At 33.5% G+C, this 25919-nt stretch overlaps 3 protein-coding genes and 2 non-coding genes across 6 annotated transcripts; 1 reads left to right on the top strand and 4 right to left on the bottom strand.

The window, feature by feature from the left end:
* Positions 1 to 3447: 3447 nt before the first annotated feature.
* On the bottom strand, positions 3448 to 5622 carry LOC110714175. 2 transcript variants are annotated; one of them, XM_021892654.1, is made up of 3 exons: positions 4721 to 5622; positions 4025 to 4610; positions 3448 to 3944 (listed from the first exon to the last, which is right to left on the bottom strand). In XM_021892654.1, exons 1-3 carry the CDS (start codon positions 5069 to 5071, stop codon positions 3877 to 3879), a joined length of 1005 nt encoding a protein of 334 aa, XP_021748346.1. In that variant the 5' UTR covers positions 5072 to 5622; the 3' UTR covers positions 3448 to 3876. The 2 variants fall into 2 exon arrangements, with proteins under 2 accessions (XP_021748346.1, XP_021748347.1); XM_021892655.1 differs by having other exon boundaries at positions 3448 to 4610; positions 4721 to 5618.
* Positions 5623 to 8644: 3022 nt separating this feature from the next.
* Positions 8645 to 9685, top strand: LOC110714625 (protein FAR1-RELATED SEQUENCE 5-like). The gene is made up of 2 exons (XM_021893175.1): positions 8645 to 8713; positions 8843 to 9685. The coding sequence occupies exons 1-2, from the start codon at positions 8645 to 8647 to the stop codon at positions 9683 to 9685; spliced, it is 912 nt and encodes a 303-aa protein (XP_021748867.1).
* A 10155-nt stretch (positions 9686 to 19840) lies between these two features.
* TRNAR-UCU lies at positions 19841 to 19913 on the bottom strand. The gene has a single exon. It is a non-coding gene; the product is annotated as a tRNA-Arg (tRNA).
* Positions 19914 to 20906: 993 nt separating this feature from the next.
* TRNAR-UCU lies at positions 20907 to 20979 on the bottom strand. The gene has a single exon. It is a non-coding gene; the product is annotated as a tRNA-Arg (tRNA).
* Positions 20980 to 21690: 711 nt separating this feature from the next.
* On the bottom strand, positions 21691 to 24961 carry LOC110714185 (RHOMBOID-like protein 8). Its single transcript, XM_021892665.1, has 6 exons — positions 24462 to 24961; positions 23697 to 23860; positions 23450 to 23613; positions 23097 to 23359; positions 22892 to 23018; positions 21691 to 22652 (listed from the first exon to the last, which is right to left on the bottom strand). The coding sequence occupies exons 1-6, from the start codon at positions 24746 to 24748 to the stop codon at positions 22530 to 22532; spliced, it is 1128 nt and encodes a 375-aa protein (XP_021748357.1). The 5' UTR covers positions 24749 to 24961; the 3' UTR covers positions 21691 to 22529.
* Positions 24962 to 25919: the final 958 nt, after the last annotated feature.

Below are 25919 nucleotides of genomic sequence, written 5' to 3'. Positions count from 1 at the left end.
TTAGAATTTCAACAGGACCCCTTCTCAAGGAAGGCAGGCGGATGGCATTCATATCCTTGGCACTGAAATAAGGATTGGCTAAATAGATGGGGTAGCTTTCATCTTCAGGATCCTCAAAGGCTAACCATTCCCCTACCGATGTAATGCACCTAGCTGTGTCGGGTATACCAAGACATTGCCTTCGCTTTAACCTCACAACCTTATTCTCTACCAGGCTATAGAATGAGTCCACAATACACCCGGTCTTCTCATCTAGTTCCGGAGTCAGGTTTAACCACGGGGTTCTCGGGTTTGGCAGACACGTCTTACCATCCACCACCTCTAGTGATGTAGACGATGACAAGATGCTCAGATTGGCTGCTTGTTGTTGATGTTTTGATAAAAGATGTTTGGTTCTAACTACTCCTGAACTTGGTGTAATTAGTTGATTACAACCGAGTGATCCTGTCAACCTCCTTAGCATTCTGAAGTCATCAAAACAGGAAATTACATTACAAATTTCACTTCATTCAATCCGGATTATAAAACAGGTAATAACCAAGGAAAATTATAATCCAATACCTCAATGCCATATCAATTATTACTGATTAAAAAGCCTGCATAAACCACGAAAGCCAAATCAATAATATCTCAAGATTACATACGTACGAATGTCCGTCCCTAAATTACATATCTCACTTAATAGAGAGAAGTAGGAATGTAATTTAGGGACGGAGGAAGTAGTAATTATTGACTCGGTTGGCTTTAACTATACAAGTGGAGACATACATATGCAATAATCCAAGTTCGTGAATTTATATAAATAACCAATTATTTAACAAGTTAGGTGTCAATTTAACCGTAATTTTCAGTTGGATGTAACTATACGAGTGGAGATATGCATACGACAAATCCAATGAATTTACAATTTTACATAAACCAAACCTTGCACCAAATTAACAACCAAAGTTAACTCAATTTTGTTAAAATCTTCTTGCTTAACATGAATTGAAATTTTGATGCTCGTTTCAATCTTTTATAATTTAATTTATGTAACCAACCAATTTAATTAACGATTGACATTAGAGTGTGAAATTGATATACGTAGTACATGATTAAAAATAAAATTATCTTACCTTAGAAACTGCTTCAATGCATAGTTTTGATCACACTTTAAAGAGGGTATATATACAAATATATACTCCGTATTATATATATATATATATATGACCAATATTATCATTCTATAAAATCTATCACATAAGATAAGTTAACAAAATATACTAAATAAATTGCTAGCATGTGAAAGCCCTACAATGTGATAAGAAGATTAACAAAATCTTTTGCAAATTAAATATTTTTGTTAATTAAAGCTAATTTCTGAGTTGAAAATCATTACTATTAGATACTTACCTATTTCACATATTTTAATACGAGATAAGTTAACAAAGTAAGATAAACATGATATTTTTGGTACTCATTGTTGATATGTTGCATTCAGTTTTATTTGTGTATTTTTGTACTTGGGCCATCCTTTTGTGTTTTGGGCTTTAGCTCTCTTCATTCTTGTTGTGCATTAGATATCTCTTTCCTTTACTTTGCTTTTCATATGATATTATCACTATACAATATTAATCACCAAATAATGGAGTTAACACCTTTCAAAAACGTTGAATGACAATACATACATAAAAGATCAAATGGCATTCAATTAGAATCTCGTTCTCTCTCCGTTTATACATAGTTGTATATTCACATGTCCTCGAGTATTATAATTATGTGTGAGGCTACAACCTCTCAATATGATCCGCTCATGCCTCACGATGTGTTGTACAATCCAAATTAAGTATTGTACTTTACCTACCCTACCTCATAGTCTTAAGCCTTAACTCTTACATACAATGTTGTAGGAACTAGGAAACTAGGAAGTAGCAACTGGCAAGTCCATCAACATTACGCTTAACATAGATAAGGTGTTAATTGAATTGAGCATCTCGCGAGCAACTTGAACTCGACTTGGGTCAAAGTTTGATTTGATTTAGCTTAACTCGAATTTGGCTCAACTTGAGATGTTAATGAGGACGAGTTAAGCAAGCTCCAACTCGACTCGATAAGATCATGAGAAACTTGATAATAAATTTTATTAATATATAAAATTTACAAACAAAGTTACCATGTTTTTGAAAAATTGACACTTAATTAGAGTTAATTTATATTATCAAAAAAGAAATATTATATCTTCAATAATAAACAAATAAAAAAAACTATATAAAGCGAACAAAAAAGATAAAAAGCCTATAATTTTAGATTGATCAAATCCTTAACAAGGAGATATTTAACTCGACTCGAAACTTTAGCGATCAAAAGTTGAGCACAGGTGATAAGTTTTCAGGTTGAGTAGAACACTCCTCAGCTCATGATCTATTCGCTCGATTAGCCCCCCTTAACATAGACTTGCTTGCTACATAAATGTCTGACTTACCAAACAAAAAATGTCTGAATTCCTATGTTTACATCCCACATTATATTCTATCAAACAGTAAATCACAGTAAATCATTGATTAAAGACTATTGTAATTAGCAGGAAATACAGAAATTAAGTAATAAATTATTAGTTAAAAAAGGAACTAACTTGAGACTTGAGAGCCCCATGAAGGAGGCAAAGCATGAAAAATAGGGATGGGACAAAAGGCATGACATCCAATCGGGTTGGATTTGAGTCAGGTTGCCTCTTAATTAAAAGGGTGTATAATTATAAATTTATAATGTTGCCTCCCACAAAATTCACCCTCGGAAATGGGCAACATTCTGGGTGTGACTAACACCAAACCCAGAAAAAAACACACTTTTTTTTTCTTTCTTTGTTTCTAAATTGAGAGTAATTCTGGAGAAAAAAAAAAAAAAAAAAAAAGAAAGGCAGGCGCAGAAGAGACAATGTCAGGTTGGAAGTCAGATATTTGAGAGAGAGTGTGTCATTATCACTTCCATTGCTTTCATGAGTGAAGAAGAATAGAATCGAATCAGGTTAATACTTGATGATACAGTAAAAAAAAAATACAGTAAAAATCAGGAATCTTTTTATTTTTAATTTTTACTGTTGAAACCCACTCCAATTCATGATTGTTTCTCAACCGAAATGATTAGTCATTTACTGCCACAACTAGACCGCACTCCTTTCAGTTCCCTTGGGAAGGAACAGTAATGTAAGGCAATCTCAGACTCAACATTTTAAATAAAAAGTATATGTGGGTAAAATAAGATCTTAGTACTAGTGAAAAAGAAAGCACAAGTCCAAAAAAAAAAAAAAAAAAAAAAAAAGGTATTTTGACTTTGATAATAGAAAATTGGAAGAACCTTCCATCCCTTTCTTTTTTGAGTAAATGAAGTGAATACCACTTACCATTTCTGTGTGCCCCTCTTATGTTATTTCATCCTTTACTTGAATAATAATCTAATTAAAAAAAAAAATGAACTGTATGTGAAAGTTTTGATCTTTATAGATTACATTGAAACTCCTCTACATTCAGAAAATGATTGATTACAGCAGTATGGAATCATATACTAGTTGCTGAACAAAAAGACTGAAGAAACTACTACTACTACTTCATTCCTAATCTCTAACAATATTCCCATCTAATAAATAAAACAAAATTAAATAAATTATTGAAAAAAAACACAAGGGCTTTTTGGGAAAAACACATCCTCCTTGATTCATCATCAGTGTTGTTGTTGCTAAGTGCACTAAGGAAACCATGTTGAGCAAAATGTGGGAAAAAAAGGCCTTTACCCAACAACAACAATTACAATTACAATTACAACAAAACCCATCTTCTTAATTTACCCTAACCTTTTCTTTTTGTTCTGTGTCATCTTCATTCTTCCCTCTTTTTTCTGTATTTATTTGCTTGATCTCTGTGATAGTATCCAATCCAGCAAATACCATCTTTTTTTTTGGGGGGTGTTTCCTAGATTTTTTCCAAAAGAAAAAAAAAATTAAAAATTTACCTGTGACTGTGACTGCAAAAGTCCAAAAGTTTCTTCCTACCTTCAACAATTTCATCAAAGAAATCATCAAGTTGGCTAATAATATTCTCAGCACCAGATCTCAACACTCCAAAACAGCCTTTCAAATTGTCCACTCTATCTCTTATCCCCACTTCAGATTCCCACTCCACTCTTTCACCTCCTTTCCTCTCCAACTCTGCCCTCAACTCTTCCATGGCCGCCTTTGATCTTCGAAACTCGTACAACAACACCCCTGCTCTTCCTCCTCCATTCATCTGGTTTATCTGCCCTCCCACCCTCTGCTGCAGCCGTGTTGTCGATACCATAAAACCCGACCCGAATATCACACACCCTTCGTAATCATCATACCCACCTCTAAGAAAGTTGCTTGATTCCGGCCAACAGTACACTAGTCCACAAAGCAGGATCATCAGTAGCAATGAGCTTACATTCCTCATCGCGTAAAGCACTCCTCTGAACCCATTGAATCCATTCAATTTCGATTCGATTAGGACTTTTTCATCCATTCTTAGTGATAGTGCTTGGATTCTTGTCTCCACTAATGCTCTGTTTTCTTCCTCCAATCCTATCGCTTCTCTTCTGCATCCTGATAGCCCTCGAATCACCTGTTTAATTTTATTTTTCCAATCCAATCCAATCCAATCAGAACGTAAAATTAAAATACAAATTGGGGTAGAGAGATTTAAACATGTATGTTATTGTTATTAATCAATACCTGGCGAGAGAGCTGGGGAGTGATATGGCGATGGTTATCGAGAGAAGAGGCGATGTTGAGGCCGGAAGAGTAGTAATTCTCCATGGTTGAGATGCCGGATTTTAAGACATGACAAGCCTCCCAAAGCTTGGAGCTTTCATCCATGTATTCTTCAAGCCATTTGTCTCCAACAGGAAGATGAAGTTTTTGGACAAGAAGAGTTAATTGGGAATGAAATGATCGAAGAAGAGAAAGAGTTCTTTGAAGAAATTGGATTGACATGAAATTATTTGAAAGGAATACTCTTTCTAGATCATCTATTCCTCTTGTTAAGAAGGTGTAAAACCCATTTACAGATGAACTAGGATCCATAATTTAACAATACAGGAGGAGAGAGACACCGAAACCCGAAATCGAAAGAGGGATTTTGAGGGAGAGAATTTTGCTGATTGTGAGTTGAGAAGTGAGTGAATGAAGAGAGCAGGGGAAGGAAAAAGGTTGTAAAGAAGGGGCTATTTAAATTGAGAAGAAACAGAAAAGTTTTTTTTTAATTTTTTTTATTTTTGATAGAATTAAATGAAAAAAAAGAATTGAATTGAATTGAATTGGATTGGAATGGAATTGAAGAAGGGAGGAATTGGAATATCTTAGAAGCTCAGGTTTCAAAGGTTGAAAAGGATTGTTGGGAGCAATGATGGGTGTTTCCTTTAGAGGGGAAAGGATGATTGGTAATCTGCCATATTCATTGTTAAATGGGCAGAAAGGAATTTGTTTTTAAGTGGGAATTTTATCAAATTTTTATTTAACCATAAATAAATAAAATTCAAATAAAAAGAAGCAAGAGATGATGAATGAGAGAGTGGACAAACTCTTTTTAAGTAACAATGCAAATTTCATGAGCTTCCTTCCAATTTGTTACTTTTGTGGAACTGTCTATTTCTTTTGTTTTTCTTTTAAAAAAAATTAAAATTCTAAGTTAAATACTAACAATAAAACAAAAAATCTTGAATTATTTTAATAATATGGTGGGCTATGTTTTCTATGAAATGAGATTGTTGTAATTGGCTAGTAAGAAGCTTTGACTGAAGATTGACTGAGATATTTAAATCTAAAATGCTTCTAAATTGCTTCTATATGTATGAAAATTGTGATAATGGAATTTCAAAGGATATGTTATGTTTGATTTGAGTGCTAAATTTGGCTTGTTCTTCCCTCTTTTTCCTTCCTCGAGCAACTGACTTTGTTCCCAAATTATAATTTCAATTCCATCCTTTTCTATTGAAATTTGGATTTTCGTTTCTTCCTAGTTGTCCTAGATTACTGCCATTTTGTTATTTTTATTTGTAAGGGACAGATGGAATGATGGGTTCTTTGAATTTGTCTTGTACACTCCATTCTACTATGCAAACTATCAAGTCTTTTTAGACCCCCTTCTCATTCCAAACTTCTAGCTCCCTGGTTATTTGGTGCATTGCTTCCCTTGGCAAGGGGGCAAACCCACTTGTTTCTCTCTTCATTGTTCCGGGCCGTTCTTTATGGGTTCTTTTCGTACATCTATTCTTCATTCGATTTCATACAGAAATAATCCTATTTGAAACTCCGCATCTTTCTATATAAGAGGATTTTTATTTGACATTAAAAATTTTAATACAACAAATCAATTCTTAGCTATGAAGAGGATTTTATTAAGGATCATTATTCAACTAATTTCATACTGAAATAAATGTGATCTCATTTGTACTTGTGAGGATTTTCTCAATCAATGTGTTCACATCACAAATTTATTATTACAGAGTAACTTTTAAGAGTGTAATCTTACTGATTCTTTTCATAATAGACCTCATAAAAGGATCAAACTTTTAATAAGATATCCGACAATGTTTCATTAATTTGGTCACAATTTGGCTGATATATGATTCACATAAGGTAAAGATGATAATTTGATTAGTTCATGTATAGAGATTGAATTGTGACAAAGTAAAGAGTTACATTGTTCCTATAGATGATTAACACCTTAAGCTTTCTTTTGTACCCAATAGGCAACAACTAGTATAATAATTAAAAAAGAATTGTAAAGATGTCTTTTTCTCTAAGTTTTGAGGGCCTACGGAAGGTAGCAGGTGGGGGACCAGGAAATCTGAAATATGTGGATTATGTTTGTTTAACATACGAGTAATATAAAAATGATAAATAATGCGTTGGGTTTAATAGTAGAATGCTCGTGGGTTTTTGGAGAATACGACGGTAGGAGTATGTTGGTCTTTTGAGATCTCTTTGGAAACTGAAGAGAGGCTTGGAGTTTGGAACGCACCATATTTAAGAGGGATTTCATTTTTTATTTTTCCTAAATATTTTTATAAATTTTATTATATTTTTAAGAGCATTGAAATCTATCTTAGGGCGCTCCCCCTATTGCTATTGCTAATGCTAATGCTTAGTTTAAGACTTTTATGCTTAAACTTGTCCACCCCTAATTAATATTTCACCCCTCTTTTTTGGCTTCATACTTGCTAGACACAAAGCACAAAATTACAATTAACCTTATTTGTTGGACCAAATAGGAGGAGTTATTTTATGAATTGACTTGTGACTTATTATCGTTGGAGTTCTTGTTGGTTCATAGGGGTTGCGTAGGAAATGGATATATGTTTTTGCTTTGACATAATGTGTTTCCCATGATATGTGTAGGGTGTTCCGAATAAATGATTCATTTTCTTATACATGAATATAATTGGTCCATAATTAGAATTTTTTTTTTTTAAAAAAAAAAAAAACTTATTAAAAATTGGATGGTGATGAAATCATAAGAATAACACAACTACTATAGACCTCCAATTAGTACGAAATATACTCCCTTTGTTCTGTATTACAAAGTGCTTTGCATCTAGGGTAATTTAGATTCATATATAGCTCTAATTTAGTATTTAAGGGAATATTAGAGCTCTAAATTATCAAAAATTGATGTTGAAAATAGTATTATATGAAGAGAATATATCAGGGTTTTTTTAGGACAACATATATCAGGTTTTTAAATGGTCAAGTTTTGATTGCATTAGATACTCAAATAATTATAGATTTGTAGAAACGTATAAATTTTCATCTTATCTTCATTGGATTTATTGTCCACTAAGCAATGTTCGTTTTGTTCTTATTTTATCTTTTTTTTTTTAAAAAAAAAATTGAAGTTAATAACATAATAATTTGGTCACCACATACCTCTAATCATTTTGATTCCATTTTCTCTCCCTTAGATATACAATTGTACTAAAATATTGTATAAGCATATGTAAGTTTAGAAGCTAGTGACCTTACGCCCAATTTATTGAATTAAAATTAAAAATAAAAGCTAGTGATCTTCATCATGCACTTCGCGCAGAATCTCAACTAAATTAGTGAATTGCTAAATTGCGTCCGGTATTTATCAGGTAACGTCCGTATTTTAACACGATCTTACAAACATGCCCCCTTTTAATTTTACCCTAATTTACTATTATCCTAATTTACTTCTACCCCTTATAAATTTACCCTATTTTATTTTCACCCCACCGGCCACCAAACAGCCACCACCACCCACCGCCATCCACCATCCACGACTTGAAATATTTTTTTTTTAAGAAAAAACTTTTGTCAACAACAATTTGCACAAGGGGTGAATGGACGAGTTTACGGAATTGCAGTCGCCGCCGGAGAGGTCACCTGTGCGTACGGAATCGGTGAATTTTTAGACCTTTTTTTTTTATTTTCGTAATTGCCAGAGAAACGCCTGATATTTTAGAATCTACCTCGGAACATTCTAAAATTTCAGGCGTTCATACCTGTGTTCGCCTGGTATTTTAGAATGTTACACGGTATATTCTAAAATTTCAGGCGTTCCTCTGGCTTCATATAAGAAACGCTTAGAAATGTAGTCTCATCCATGGGACATACTAAATTATCAGACGAACAATGGTAGGAACGCCTGAAATTTTAGAACGTACCACGGAAGATTCTAAAATATTAGGCGTTTCTTCCGTGGTACATTCAAATTTTTTAGGCGTTTCCTATCTGTTTTGATTTTATTATTATTATGTTATTTAAATATTATTATATCATTATTATTATATGATTTCATGGGTTCTTAAGTAGTTTGTTTTGTGGTTATAGGATTCAGAAAATGGCGGTGATGGTGTGAATTACAGTGGCCATTTTCAATCTGACACCGTGTTTCCTACTTTTGATGCTGCTGTTGAATGGGCGAAAGATATTTCGCGAACAATCGGATTTTTATTCGTCTCATCGTCGTACAAAAAAATCACCGATGGTCGGCCGTATCGATATTTGGCTTGCGATCGCAGTCGAAAGAAAAGGCCAAGAGATTTGGAGAATGTGATTCGCAAGGACACTAAAACTAAGTCCGTTGGGTGTCCTTTCTACATCAAGATTTATTATGAGAGAAGCACCGATGGTTGGAGGATCCGTGCTAAAAATGATGTAATCGGCACCCATAATCATCCATTCATTGTGTATCCTGAAGGTCATCGACAAATCAGCGGTCTTAGTGCAGGTGCAAAACAGGTTGTGCGTAACTTAACGAGGTCAAAGGTTGCGCCTTGTAATATCATGGCAACCATTATTGAGCAATTTCCTGAAGATCATCCAAACATCAGGCATATCTACAATTGTAGAAGTGACATTAGAATGGAGGAGTCTGAAGGAAGAGGAGTGGTTCAACAATTTCTGCATTTGGCTAGAGAGAGTCGATACATATACTGGGTTATGGTTGATGACATCGGCGTTTTACAACATGCATTCATGGTGCATCCGATCACGTGCAACTTGTTACGCACATATTCGTACGTGATTGGTATGAACTCTACATACAAGACAAACAGATACGGCATGCCATTCTTTGAGATAGTTGGGGTTACACCGACAAATCAAAATTTTCTTATTGAATATGTCTTCATGAGAAACGAGACACAGGCTAGTTATCGATGGGTGCTTTAGAGATTGAGGGATTTGATCGGATACCAACGGGAGCCATTAGTGTTCTTAACTGATCGTGAGCTTGGAATTTGTGCAGCATTGAAAGCTGAGTTTCCCCACACAACGCATTTACTTTGTAGGTGGCACATTAATAAGGACGTCGAAGCTTATGTGACTTGATTGTTCAAGGACAAGACGGTGGGTGCAAAGTTCAAAAATGGTAGATGGAATCGAGTCATGAATGCTATATCTGAGCCGGAATATGAGTTAGCCTTGCAGAGATTGAAAACAAGTTGGGCTCGGTATCCGAAAGTTGTGGAATACGTTGAGACTACCTGGCTCCCTCATAAAGAGAAATTTGTGACGTGTTGGACGAACAGAGTTCTGTACTTTGGTAATGTTTGTACATGTAGGGTTGAGAGTCAGCACTCGGCAGTCAAGAGTTGGATGGAATCATCAACTGGTTCTTTGGATACGGTATGGGCTCGAGTACATTGCCAAATTGGAAATCAGATTGTTGGAATACGTAACGCTTTAGAGGCTAGTAGATCTAAAGTAGGTGAGAAGTACAGGCACATGCCGTTAGGGGTGTACACCGGTCCAAAACCGGACCGGACCTGGACCGGACCTGTTTGGACCGGGGACCTGAATTGGGTAATTATGAGGACCGGGGACCGGACCTGAATTAACAGGTCCGGTTCCGGGCCAGACCTGAAAAATCAGGTCCGGTCCGGGTTTGGACCTGAATGGACCTGTTTTGTGTCTTTTTCGTTTTTTTTTTTTAATACAAAACCTGTTGACCTGCATATGGACCTGTTTTGTGATTTTTAGACCTGTTGCATAATTTAATAATTACATACAAACCAAAATTATCAATTACAAAACTACATAAAGTCTATAAAGTCCCGATTCTCAAACACCAAAAATACAAATGAGTCCACCGAAAATACAAATAAGTCCACGAAAACACAGTTTCAATTTTTCAGAGTTTGATTTTCTTCTTTTTTTTTTTTTTAATTACGATTTTCCCGGGTTTCGGGCCCGGACATGAAAACCCCGGGTTTGGACCGGGTCCGGACCGGGACCGGGAACCTGGATTTTTAAGAACCGGGACCGGACCTGAATCAACAGGTCCGGGTCAGGTCCGGTCCGGTTCAGGTCCGGTTTCAGGTCCGGGCCAATTTTTGTACACCCCTACATGCCGTTGCAGCGGCTGAATCAAAAGGTTTCTCATCATTGTTTGTCTGTTCTTTACGATGAGATAGAAAGAATGAAAGGGTTAAGTTATGAGGTGCATGAGCGTTACGATTGTGCTCTACGGATCACCCATGGGATACCATGTGCTTGCCAGATTCATGATTCAATGCGTGATAAGAAGGGGTTGTATGCACTCGGAAATAGGAGTATGCAAGCTTTGGATTTTTTCAAAAGCACGATGAAAAACCACTTGCTGAAGAGAGCAATAATCTTCCTTTCCAGTGGCCAATACTCAGTATAACAATCAAATACACTCACCTTAGGGCTTACACTTTCGATTATGATACAATAAAGCACTTACGTGAGCAGTAACCTACCAAGCTGAAAGTCACAATTACCATTGGAAAAATGTAAGACCTTGGCAATTTATAATTGATCATAAATTTGTCTAGCTACTAATGATACTAAGGCAACAACAATGCACCACATATATTGCTCATCCAAAAGTCTAAAAACTTATTACAAGAACAACTACAATTAAATAATAACAACTACAATTTATAACAAGCAATTAAAAATAATCAACATAATATAAAAAAACAACCACATATGAAAAATAGTTTAACATCAATATAATAGCAGCAACAACAATATAATAACAGCAATATAATAACAACAACATCAATATAATAACAGCAACAACAAAAACAACCACATATGAAAAATAGTTTTACAAAAATAAATAAATAAATAAAACGCCCAGAGATTTAGAATCTCTAGGCTACGAACGCCTGGAATTTTAGGATCTCCGGCCGTATGTTCGAAAATTCCAGGCATTCGTGTTTCGTCAGGGATTTTCGAACTTACGGCCGGAGATCCAGAATTTCCGGGCGTTTCTAGCCTAGAGAATCCAGATCTCCAGGTGTTCCTTGGAGTTGACGGAAAATAAATAAAAAAAAAAAACGAAACCACTAACCTGTTCGCCGGAGACAATCCCTTTTCCTTTCTGATTTCCGGCCATCTGCGTACCCTTGAACCGTCAACGCTGAAATTTCTTACAAAAAAAAAAAAAAAAAAAAAAAAAAAAAAAAAAACTTGACTTGGTGGCTGATTATGGTGGTAACCGGTGGTGGTGGTTGATATGGGGTTGAATTTTGGGTGAAAGAGAAAGGGTAGGTGAAAAGGGTGAAGAGAGAGAAAGGTAAAAGTTAAAACAAAAGGTTTTGATGAGTTATTTAAGGGAGGGTATATTAGTATGTATTTTTAAAAATACGGGCGTTACCCGGTAAATACCGGACGTGATTTAGTACCCCCTAAATTATCTCTCCACTTCCATTTTTTTAATGCATTAAATCATTAAGCTGTTCAAAATTAAATTTATGCTACTTTAGTGTAGTAATTTTAATATTTTCCTAAATTTTACTTATATATATATGTCTATGTGATATGTCTCATCTAATGCTTTCTATTTCTTCTATATAAATGGTCATCATTAAAATAATTTACACACTTAATTCAATATTAATACAAAAAATTTAAGGTATATATATATATCTCGATCTATTAGTATTAGTAGTACTCGCTCTATCACCAATTGTCGTTACATATTGTATTACGAGTACATATAACAACAATACAAGAAGAAGAACCGTGAAAAACGTTAGCACCAAATACTAAAAACCAAAATAAAGTGAGTGTTTACTAATTATTGACCAAACAAACCCAAAATTGGTAGAGCAAGAAAAAAGAAAAGGTGGCCAAAATGAGGTAACATATGGCAAAAAAATTAAAAGAAACACCCAGAATATGCAAATCTTGACAGCAGGGAATCAAATTTTTTGAATGAAAACCTTTTTAGAATTTGGCTCAAAGAAGAAGGCTTAGCTGTATAATAGAAATTTGGTTGTTGAATGTTTGTTTAGTTTAGTAAAAGTTGCAGATATGGTGGTAAATTCATAATTTTTGGTGGTTTCTTCATGCATTGTTATAATAGGAATTTATTAAATAAAATTTGTTTTTTTTTCTAATAAAAAAAAAATTTAGATACTATATTAAAAGCTCTCTCTCAAAAATAATGTCCATATAATAATATATGAATTGCAATATTGAATACAGCTGGTACTGTAGTGGCTAGTTATCAAACTTTAAGTGGTTTTTGGTGAAGTAAATTGAATGAATGATGTATACTTGCATGGTGAACATCTTTCACGCGTAACCTTAAGAACCAAATTTGTTTGCATTGCTCAAAATCTTGCCTTTCTTTGCTCACAAAGTACAAAAGATAAATTTTTAGATAGATATCCAAGTAACTAGTACGTAGTATGTTAATTAGCATATGTATTCCTTCTATCACTTTTTGTTTCTCCCATTTATGATACAATACGCTTTTTATTTACAGAAAGAAAAACTTTAATTATAATATAAGTAAGATTATACTTGTATGGATTACAAGCTCTTGTAAGATTATACTTATATCGATTATACTTATATTGATTATCATATATGAAGTAATAAAAGTAGCTTTGTAACATTAATTCCTTCATTGATTGTATATTTGTGTCAATTGAATCTAAAAAAAAAAGAGTAAAGTCAATACAAAATTAAGAAGGTTTCAAGTTTGGTGAAATTAATGAAAGATGTGACATGCATAAATTTTAGAAAACCCAAAGATGGGACAACATTGGGGATGCAATTGACTTATTATAGTGATGCAAATTGAAGTTGTAAATTAGTGAATAATCGTTTAAACAATGGTCCCCAATTTCATAGTGTTGTAGTTGATTTAACCTATCCTCAATTCAATGGACCCCCAATTTCCCAAATTACTTGCTTGTTGCCGATTTTTAATTGGAGGAAATCAAGCTTTGTGTATCCAATTAATTTTAGCCTTTCTTTAATTCTTCCTTAACAATTGAGCCCATTTTGCTTATTTCAATTCATGTTGATGTTTTACTTGTATTATTCTTTGTCTTGTAACATGATTTAATTAAGTGTAATATTTTGGATTTAGGTGGGAAAAAATTATCTCATACCCTAGAATGTGGCCTTTTAGTTAGATTACATGTATACTTTAGATAGCCAAATGCTTCTTTTATTTAGTATGTGAGCAACTTTCATTAGTTTCGGCTAATGTTTATCATTACGAACGTTAAATTAAATAGAAACATGTTTCAAGAGATAAACATATTAATTATATTACAAACAAGTTTGTAACACAACATAGTGAATACCCCATACTTCATATAACATATACTACTAATAAGGTCCGATCCATAGAAACGAAACAGGTTGTTTACGCTAATGTGCTACGGAGTATATAAGCTCTTACTTATATTTAAGAAAATATGTTGATTATAGGCTAGAGAATATAAGTTAAAGTGGTGAGGAACATTAAATGGCTATCTTTTATAATTGAATGAAGTTGATCACAACTAACAAGTCTGACGAAGGATCGGAGTTTCCTCTTGAATAACTCTGTAAAACATTGAATGCCTATCTTTCATTATTGGCTGATATGTGCTGTAATTGTAACTGTAAAAAAAGATTGATTTCTGGCAACAAAATTATGGTCTTCAATCACCATCATTAAGCCGCCATGTCAGAGATCCTAAGGATTCTTCCTCTTTTGAATATAAACTCATCTTATATAGCTCCCTACTTTCTACTTCACTATTATTACACTATATAGTACTCTCTATGTATTCCACCTATGTATTCATTTTTGTACTCGTAAAATGTTAAAATTACTTTCGATAGTTGGTTACAAATTTAGTTACTTTCCTATTCTTATGTAATTTGTCCACTTTAATTCATTTTTCAACTCTAATAATATCTAAATGTAATATAATGTGCATGTTGACAGAGCGATTATAATTTTAGTATGGTAGATATTTAAGGCACAAAAAGTGCTTAGAAACCATCTTAGTTTTTTGTTTAATACATAAACAACATTGTATTGACAACCTTTACGCCTCAAATATTCTCAAAATAAAAAGAAATTCTTGCGTATCAGCTTAGTTTTCAGGTTCAACTTGGTACTCTATCCAAAAATGTGCATAAAAGCAAGAATAAAACAGATCTCGTATGTTCATCACATGAAAAGAACAAAGAGAAATTTGAGAAAAGTGTTATGCCCCCACTTGATAAAGATTGGAGAGAGAAAGTGATATGAATCTAGCTATAAAATTAACATTGTGTAATTAATTTAGGCTAAAAGATGAAAATTAAACAGCCGGAGAAATTTTATGCTTCTTATTTAACCATCTAAAGTAGAACCCTTTTTTTTTCATCTTCCATCTTTGTCTTTGGCAATCTAAGCAAAGTAACCCCTTTTCCCAATTTGATTATCATAAAAGCATAGACATAATTATCTTTAAGGAAGTCAAAATCTATGAAAAGTGCCGGATTTTATAAAATTAAACGGATTTTTATTTCAAGTTGTTGGTGATTTTTTTTTTTTTTTTTTTTTTACTGTTGGATTTGAGCCTTTATCTTTTGATTTGTTCCTTTTTCATTTGAGGTATGAAATCACGACTCATCGAAGTACCAAGTAGAGAAATTTTCGATCTTTTTTTAACCTCGATAATTACATGTGTTTTTTCAGAAGGGGGCAACAGAACGAGACTGTTCACTAAAGGAGTCGTGTGGGGCTGAGTATGCTTTAAGGAAGGAAGAAAAAATAAAAGTGATTGTAGAATGTAGCAACACAATGATCATAGGAAATAATAAAAAGGCAGCACATAGTTTACTATTAGTGCAACTAATGATCGATGGATGTACCAAAAGGGTAGACAAGACACCCATCTAATTGATTTCATGCAAGTTTACTGGGGCATTGCAGTACAATTATCACGCAAAATAGGCCAAATTTAAAGCACTTTGAAATGACTACTTGATACCTCTCCGTGATCAAATTAATAATTATTATATTCGACATTATTAATTTTGACTGTTTTCTAATTGAATGTCTTTAAGTTTTAGATTTCATAATAGATTGTTTGAAAAATCGAATTATTAGTCTAACTACTATTAATTCATAGTTTCTAAGATTTGGGTGCTTGACTTTTAATCCTTAATCACTGTTTAATTAAATTTTTGCACGCCTCTAATATATATTTTTTTATTTGATTATGGGCAATGCGTGGGCCCCCCATTTTTTCTCACAATAGAAGGCATGGGATTTAGCACCTTTAGGGCTTTAGATTTGTAACACTATATAAAAAGTACTCATAAAGATATAAGTAACTTGACTAAAATAACCTTATACTATTAGACTTCTATAAGAACAAACATAAAATGATTTGCATGCTAAAGTTGTTCCTCAACCAGACAAATATATTTTGGTTACATTATAATCTAACAAGAATATAGTACACATTAATTTGTAATCACTCACCTACCTTTAATCTTCAAAGTTGTGTGTGATTAACGTGAAGAATTACATTTTAGAATAAATTTGTCAAATTTCAATCAAAACTGATCTGTAAAGCAAACATAAATATAAATATGAATATATTTATAACATCAAAATCATTTAAATAGACTATGCAAGGAGTTGTGTTCTGTTGTACTAATTTTTATTATTCAGTGTGATTATTTTTCATTTTACATAATTATTTATGTGCGCGGGGTATATAAAGGGTCGTAATTGGTCCTTATCAACTTCTTTGGGTATGTTAGATTGTATGAATTCATACCTTAAATATTAACCTCTCCACAAAAATATTACCACTTCCATCGATCGATAGGGACATTAGAGAGGACTTTGGTAATACACCGTACGTAGCTAGGGTTCTTTTTGTAACTAGGCAAATATATAGAAGCCCACTAATTAGCTTTAAGATTCGCTCTTCCACTACATATATATTTAGACTTTTGATCGATCGATGCTCTTTCTTTTGCCACCTCTCCTCTTATAGTCAAAGGACTAATTTCGGATGGAGTATGTACTTGATCAATAATTACTTTTTCATACTCCCTCGATTACAATTAGATTTTAACTTTTCTTGTATGATATGTCTACAATAATTGAATTACATATGTACAAAGATACTAATGGTATAAAAAGTACATTGACAACCGTGTAAACCCTAAGGTTACAATTAAAAAGAGAAAAAAAATATAGAGCAAGTATTATATACATGGATATGTTCTTGTATTGCTCTATGTATTTTTGTAGATCTATGTATGTGTTTGAGTGGTTAGAATAGTTGTAACAACTAACTTCGATTTGTGTAAACCAACAATGAGCACTTACTCTTGAAGTTGAGATTCCCTTTATCCACAACTCCACAAGAATAATGTGCACTGACTCTATCTTAATTGAAGTATATCAAATTGAGATTCTCTTTTCTCAATTCAAAGTAAAAACTCAATTGGCTTATTCTTACTACGTGCGCAAAAGCTCCAACCTTCCACTATCGCTACTAGAAGGCAAGAATGTGTCATATGACTTGTATATTCAACAAACTAGTACCTTCATTTCAAATTACTTGTCCTATATTTTATTCGAAATGTTACAGTACGAACGATTTTACTCATCCCCAATTTTTTTTTTTTAAGAAACTACGACGTAAGTACGAAAACTATAATAGAGTGAGTCCATGGCTGAACCAAATATATTTAGAAATATAAACATAAATTGAAAATTTGGAATTTAAAAAAGGAAAATGTGTGTACCTAAAAAATAGTGGTGAGTAGGGTAGTTAAAACTTAAAACAAAGGCATGCAGTATTACAGTGGGAAGGGCAGAGGGGGTGTAGAGTCTGAGTGAGTCCTTTAAACTTAGGTTGGCCAATAATTGGGTAGCCTTTTCGGCCCACAGGCCACAACCAACTCTTTCTTTCTTTCTTACTTTCAAATTAAAGATTGGCGGCTGATGCTGCTACCAGTACTATTGCCACCCTAGCTTTTCATTCCACCCAATCTATCTATCAACCTCAATTTTCATATTTATTTTTCCCCAAATTAATTCTATTTTTATACTTCCTCCGTTTTTTTATTATTGCACCATAGGGGTTGGGTACAAATATTTTGGTGGTGGAAAAAAGTAAGAGAGAGAAAGGTAAAAATACAAAATTGCCCATGTGACATATTGATAAACCAAAAAGTAAATGTGAAAAGTAAGGGTATGGTAGGTATTTGTAGTGTGAACACAAATAATGTTTTTCCTAAAGAGGAAATGGTGTAATATTTGTGAAACTTCCTAAAAAGACAAGTAGTGCAATAATAAAAGAACGGAGAGAGTATATTATTTTGAGTTATTACTTCTCATTTAGGTTTCAACTTTGTTTTAGTCTTTGAGTTACCATTTCATTACTTTACTTCCCTCTCAATCTACTCCATCTATTTCATTATGCTAATCGAGTGTGATTTTTTTATATAATAATAACTACAGAGTATATATATCAAATAAAACTATTTTCTTTGGCTATGATTTTGATCTTAGTGTTATCTACGGAGTAATAATTAACATGTTTCCTAAAAAATATGAAATTTATAATAAGGAAAAGTTGATGAATCGCCGATAATATAAGCCAATAAGATGAAATATTATTAATTAGAAGGAGCGAAGGGCCATCGACTCCCATGCCTTCCTACAACCCGCGCTTGGACTGACTAACTAACTATTTACTTTGTAGCAACTAGTAGTGTAACAAGTTTACATAACTTTCAACATATATCTTTGTTACATGAGTTGTATACCCCAAGTAGTTGGGGTCAAGGATTGAAGAAACTTAAATGACAACAAAAAGAGTAGGATTAATTAAATCTATTGGATTTGATTGTGGTTAAAAAATGGAGCACCAAAAAAAGTTGAGTTGCCGTTAAAAAGAAACTCAAAGTAGCTACTAGTTAGTCAAGAGTGGAGTCTAGTCTAGATATACTAGCAACCTATTTAATCATGATTCATGATCATTGATATTAAAATTTATTTATAAATAGAGATTAGAATAAGGTCAATTTAACATAAATTCTAAAATGGGGTCCATATTATAGGGCCTAAAAACTCATAATATAGGGAGAGTGCTTGAACCAGAAAATTTGATGATAATGATGAGAGTCAGGAGTCAGGGGTTTCGCTTTCACTTTTTGGTTCAACCAACTTACTTACTTACTCAAAAACTAATTAAAAAAGCCCACTTTCTTATTTATTAAAGGATAATTCTCTTCCACTAGACCCTTAGACTTGCCTTTTAGCCCCCTTAATTTTTTCCCTTAAAAAGAGGGAATACCCTTTTAATTAATGTTCAATTTGCTCAACAATATTAGGAATAGTATCATTACTCTAGGCTTTTGATGTGTCAATCCTCTAATCTTTAATGGAATTATTTTTGTGTGGTGATGATTTTTGTGGGTATTAATTCACTATTTTGTTTGGATTTAGTAGATTGTTAATTGGGTAAAGATGATTCTAATCATGATTAGGAGCATTACATTTACATTAATATATACTACTTCGCAAATGATATCCATGTCAATATGCCATACAAATTTCTTATATTTAGAAATAAAAGGAGTGATTATGTGTATTGTAGCACCTTTTATCTACGACACTTGAAAGTTGAAACCTAACTTTAGTTAAGGGTTTATTCGACAAAAGTAACAATATTATCTATTAGACGGTAACTATCAAGGTAGTTGTTTAACGTAAGTGTTGCATATTTATGCTTGAAATAATTAATGTTTCCAACAGAAAATGGGTTGGAATTGGACCAAAACTATCTGTCGAAGAGCAGCCGTGTATAGTAGAGTGGTCTAAAACTTCATATTAATGAAGCCCAGGTCACAATCAATTATAGTTGCAATCTCTTCTCTTATTTATATTAACAGTGGAAGAAATTAATTATTCCAAGTGTTACAGAATAATCAAACATTCCTTCTTCTGTACTTCATAAATTCAGCATTTAATGAAAAGGGCTGTATTTTGGGCCTTTTAGTTGTATTGGGCCCAAAAACAAAAATATTTATATTTATAAACACGCTCGGTGGGACTCGAACCCACAATCCTTTGATTAGAAGTCAAATGCCTTATCCATTAGGCCACGAGCGCTTATTGCAAACAAGTACTATGTGACAGTAAATTATGTTTCTCTAATTTAGATGGAAAATAATTCGTCCCATAACACAATTTCTATATTTGTCTTTCCCACGATACTTGACACGTTACTAAATATAGAATTGGACCACTAAAAAAAATATGTATTCATATTCCTTCTCTCCTTACCCACCCCACTCACACCTCAATTTGTTGTTTTCTTACCAAATAAAAATACAAAAGAGAATATTTATACTTCCTCCGTTTTTTTTTATCGCACCATTAGGGATTTTATACTTCCCAACGCATTACTTTAGCTATTAATATCTTCAATTTTACTTTTGTAAAAATTATAAAAATTTGATATTTGAAAAGAAAATTTCGAGACGAATTTAAGTAGATCCCACATGACTATGTTTTTCCTAATGGATAAATCACAAATGATGATCAAAGAAGATTAAGTGAATAGTGTAAAAGTCCTTATGGTGCAATAAAAGAAAAACGAAGGAAGTACAATAAATAAATATTTTAAATGGACTGACTTATAGTTTTCTTAAATTACGTGTCCACCCTAACATCCCAAGTATTATGGGACGGAGGGAGTAATACATTAAGGTTTTAGTTGAGAACTAAAATAATCTATGTAAATAAGGACATCTAGACATAATTTAAGCTTTTGAGAGGATACAACAAGGTAACAAAGTAAGTCTTTGGTATTAATATGTCCTTATTCATTGTAGTGTTAGCATTTGAATCGTTTATGGACTAATATACACCTTATTTGATATTGTTTTTAGATGTGAGGTAAGGTTTTTTAATATTTTCCATGAACCACATCCTTTTGAAATTTTAGCTATAATCCGAAGTATATATCTATAATTTGGCCGCTAAAATATAAGTATGTATCTTGTTGAATTTTACTTGCAAAAGTGCAAAACAAGTAAATTAGAGAAACTAAAATCAACTATCTACACAAAAGTTTTTTATAACCAAAAATTATTACAGAAACACGCCCGGTAGGACTCGAACCCACAATCCTTTGATTAGAAGTCAAATGCCTTATCCATTAGGCCACGAGCGCTCATCAGATAATTTTTAACCTTTATAGAAGTTAATGTCTAATTTACATGAAATTGTTTTCCATATAAATTTTTACTCGTAAAACGTAACAAGATTTTCTTTCCATTTATAATTGTAACCCATATAATATCTAGCATAGTAGCATGTGATCTTATTTTGTAAAATCTAAACCATAAAAAATCTTGTACGAAATACTACCATTAGGTCAACTTTTTTATTCAATCATCGATCAATCACTAAGAAATCTTGGAGAGAAATTCCTTTTATGTGAAATAAACATGGAAGAAAATATGGATGTAGTTGCTTTGTGGGAAGAGGCCTCTATGAAATTTGATAATTTAGAGGACACATGGGATATTATTATTAAGGTTTCAATGGAGCAAATAATTACTGAAGTCATTAGTTTGGATGAGAAGATTACAACTGTAGATGGTGTTCTTGAAGATGTAGCACCACATTCACCCTCGCCAGTTTCTTTACCGCCAACACTTCAACGTCGTCATGGAAAAGGCAAGGAGATGAATGTTATCCTCGATCATTTGGGTGCCAAAGGAGTAGAGAGTGTTCTTCAAGAATTACAGCAGCCAATATCAACGCAACATGTTTATGGCAAAGGAAAAGAGTTAAAAGTTCTACGTCGAAATCTCAAACAACCTTTGTCATCATCACCGCCTAAAGGTCCTAAACCTTCCTTGGAACAGTTGGATGAATCGTCATATTGCAAGAAATTGGAGAATACAAAGCGGAAGTTGCAAGAAGGGTACATGAAATGCCAAAATGTAAGAAAGAAAACATGTTTGATTGGTTTGAATGATCTTCCTACACAACCTATTCAAAGAAAGCAAAAAGGGAAGCTTAAAGATTTTAGAGGGATGAAGAGTACGTCCCAAAAAATAGTTGGTTGTTAATGGTACGTCAAGATGATCGCGATCTAGGGCAAGCGAAACAAAGATCGAACAAGAATTGTTGAAACGGCATACTAGATGATCGCGATCTAGGGCAAGCGAAACAAAGATCGAACAAGAATTGTTGAAACGGCATACTAGCCGGGGCGATTATTAGTTGATAATATAGATTAGCAATTTATTAATAAGCTTGTCACGTACTTGAACTCTGGAAAAGAAAAGATGAAGGTTTTTTCTGCAAGAAAGCATAATGTATTGTAGTAATTTTTTTTTTTTTAATTGAAAGATAATGTATTGTAGTATCAGTAGTTAACTAAGCTACCATAGTATCTGTCAGCAGGCATCATTAGAGTTTGAATTTGCCTTAGCTTCTTCAACTTGTAACAATATTCTTGAGAATATACAATTCTATACAGCAAAATTTCGATACATTTTCCTCAAAAATCTGATTTCACTACATCACTTGTTGCTGCTTCTATGCAAAGAAAAAGCATTGGACTGATTTACAGGATATGAACATACATTGATACACTACTTAGCTTGTAGTTTTGTTTTCTAATATTGAGGTACAATAGCCTATCACACTTGATGTGCAATCAAAACTGCAGAATATATTGGATCAGCATAAGCAATCTCCAAGTCTGTACTAAGAGCAAATCATACTGCATAATTCCTCCAATCTTGTAGCTGAGATGCCTGTGTAAGGCAAGATCTTGAGTTTGTCACTTTGCAAGCACCTTATAACCATCTGCCCCCTGAGTTCAGTAGTCTGAAATCAGGATCACATCATAAATCAGCATTAGCAGTGAGAAGTGATTGTTCTGTGCAAATCATCTATAAAATAGCATATCAAATCATTGTTTCAATCAAATGTTGAGCAATTTCAAGTTATTACTCTGAATAAAAACATTATGCATGTCATTTGGTACTGTAATTGAGAATATTAGCATACCAAATTAGTTAAGAAGTACCCTACATACATTCAACTTCCTGTTAGTTGAACATTACCTTACAGAATGAAGATTTGCTATCACAAATCCACATTTTTGAAGGCACACAATCAACGAAGTGGCACCAACTGCAGTATTTATTTATATCAATGCTGCTGAGAGCTGCTACAATGAGGCCAGCTACCCTGCATGTGGAATCCAAACCTCAGGTTAGATCGAATATTTTAAGTATTTGGTTTGTTACCAGTGAGAGAAGAACTCACATGAGGAGAAACAGGAGAAGACAGACAATCCTTAACGTTGGTCTGCCCAACTTATCCTTCAATGCCACAGACTTCTTCACACCATAATCAAATAAACCTTTATGTAAAGCTGGCTTCCTAAGTTGCGGAGAGAAAAACAGGACATACCCAAGAAGGGATCCTGCCATAAATCCTGCAATGTTTGAGAAGTTATCGATAAAGGGTAGCATCCCAAGAGCGAAGTTCACTGCAAAGACCAAGAGCAGTGCCATCACAGCCTGAAACTGCACACAAATGCAGGTACTTTAGCAATTTTGATACAGAAGCACGCATCAATCAAGCAGGAGAATAATGCATAGAGGGCAAAGAAAAACCTTATTGCTGAAAGATTTCCAGTCTCGAATAAGCCCAGAAAAGGAAGCACCGATCAAGCCAAATAGAGCAGCTGAAGAGGAAACATCAGGTCTATTTTGGACAAAGAGTGTGGCCATCAAACTACCAGTGATGACCGACAATATGAAGATGATCCCAGTCCTCGCTGCAGATAAGAGACCAAGAGCATGAACATATATGATTTCCAGGATACTTAAGGAATACAAAACAGAAAAAAAGAAGTTTTACATGGTCCATATTTCTGTTCCAGATTAATCCCTATGTAGATAGCACTCGAGAGGCTGATGAATAGGTGAAATACACCAGCATGAAGCAAAGGGGAGGTGAAGAGGCGCCATACTCCATGGATGTTTGTCAAATGTATTCTACGAAGCGCTCCCATCCTATCCAACCTGTAGCCAATTCATTACAGCACATCACTGTAAACTTATGTTTGTATGGCACATTGATTTACATTGTTGCTCCACACTTTACTACTCAAAAGAAGTCATAACCTGATACTTTGCCATTGAAAGATCACTTTATTTTAAGAATTAAAGTACAAAGTCTAATCCAATTCAAAGTTCAACAATTGCTTAATAATCCAAGATACACATGTAAAATCTGATTGACTAGGTAAGCATTATTTCAATCTGATTCATTCATGTAAGCAATAATCACATCCCATTTCAATTGACACATCAAATGTAGTATGTACTATTGATTCTAGTCCAAAATTCTGCAATACTTTAATTCCTCAAAATCAACCCACAAAAATCCAACCCCTAATTTAAAGCATCTTCGTATGAATTACATAACATAAAGCAGATAATTCAACCCCATTTCAATTCAACAAATCCCAACTACTCATTCAAGAAAGCAAATAGAAAACAGGTAAACCCAGTTCAATTCAACAAATCACAAGTTCATACAAACAACATTTAGAAGAAAATCGCATAAATATCATCCCAAAATATTCAAATAAGTAAGAAATTCAAAGTAAGAGAGACTAACGCAGAAGAAGAAGGACCAAGAAGAGGGTTCTCATGAAGAGGCTGAAAGAACATCAAAGCACAATCTCCATGCGAGTTACTCAAGCAATTATTGACAATCATCGTACAAAAAAACACGACAAGATGAACAAAAACGAACAATGAGATGACCCAAGTAGTCTCCTTGTTCTTCGACATTGACCCAAAGAATGGAATCCTCTGTTTTTCCCCTGTTACTTCATCGACGCCATTATCGTCGAATCCCTTCATATCCACAATCTGGGTATCCTGCATTTTCCAGAAATCCATTTGAATTTTGAACTTGATTTTAGGGTTTTGATTTGGGATTATTTTGATGAATTTAGTACTGGGGTTAGTAGATTGCAGAGTGATTTCTTTGGTTTGGGTTTCAGCGTAACAGTTTTGAGAAGAAGAAACTTCTGGAATATTGTTTGTGGGTGTTACAGTGAGAGAGACAGAGTGAGAGTTGTTAATCTCGCGGGAAAAATAGTTCTGGGTTTACAGCTGCTTCAGTGATTGATGAAATGCCTCAATGACTTAGGTCGGGTCAATAATGCCACATTTGGTTCAGCTTTGAGTCGGCTTAATTTAGAGTCAAATAATCGGATACAATTTGATTTTTTGGGTTAATTAATTATACCACATGTGTTTCGATTTTGAGTCAAGTAATTCGGATACGATTATGTTTTTTGGGTTAATTAATTATACCACATGTGGTTCGGTTTTGAGTTAAGCAATCAGATATATACATAGTTCAATTCTTTCATATCTTTCTATGCTAATACACTTGCCAATATATATAATTCTATATCGATTTTATGTATTTTGGGAAGTTAAATTGCATCCTATAACATGAAGGGCGATATGCATGGTAAGTTGACTAGCATGAATGGCTAGGTCACAAAGGTGTGAAGCAAATCGACAAGCTTAAAACGAGGCAAATTGCCCTTAAAACTTGCTAGGATTTAGGTGGGACTATGGGAGGGGTAAAGGGGTCTCCATCACTATAAGTATTTGTATGTAAATAAACACTACGTTGAAGTATATATCAAAACAGCTTAAATCTCAACTTGAAAAGTGAATTTTTTTATTCTACATATTCATATTTTTCTACCGCCAAAATGTTTAAGTTAAATAATAATTTATCATCTATATTGTATAACTTAATCACTGAGCAAATAATACACCCTAAGCAATAAACCCTACATTCTATATTATATATGTGGTAAATGTGTACTTAAGCATGATTAGGAAAAGTATAGTAACCTTTTCTTTTTGGAATCATACACACCATATTCCCCTAATCCGGCATCAATGAAAGAGATAGTAAAATTTTGGCATATAGCAAATAATGACTAATCAAAATGTTAATATGTTAAAACCTTGAGAATGAAATTATTATCAAAATAACGACGTGACATCAAATAGTATATGCGCTAAATGTCTAAATACCTTATTT

The sequence above is a fragment of the Chenopodium quinoa genome, unplaced genomic scaffold (genome assembly GCF_001683475.1).
Source record: "Chenopodium quinoa cultivar QQ74 unplaced genomic scaffold, ASM168347v1, whole genome shotgun sequence".
NCBI classification, from domain to species: domain Eukaryota; kingdom Viridiplantae; phylum Streptophyta; class Magnoliopsida; order Caryophyllales; family Amaranthaceae; genus Chenopodium; species Chenopodium quinoa.
Note: the sequence above shows the minus strand (reverse complement) of the source record. Positions and strands in the feature narration are given on the sequence as shown.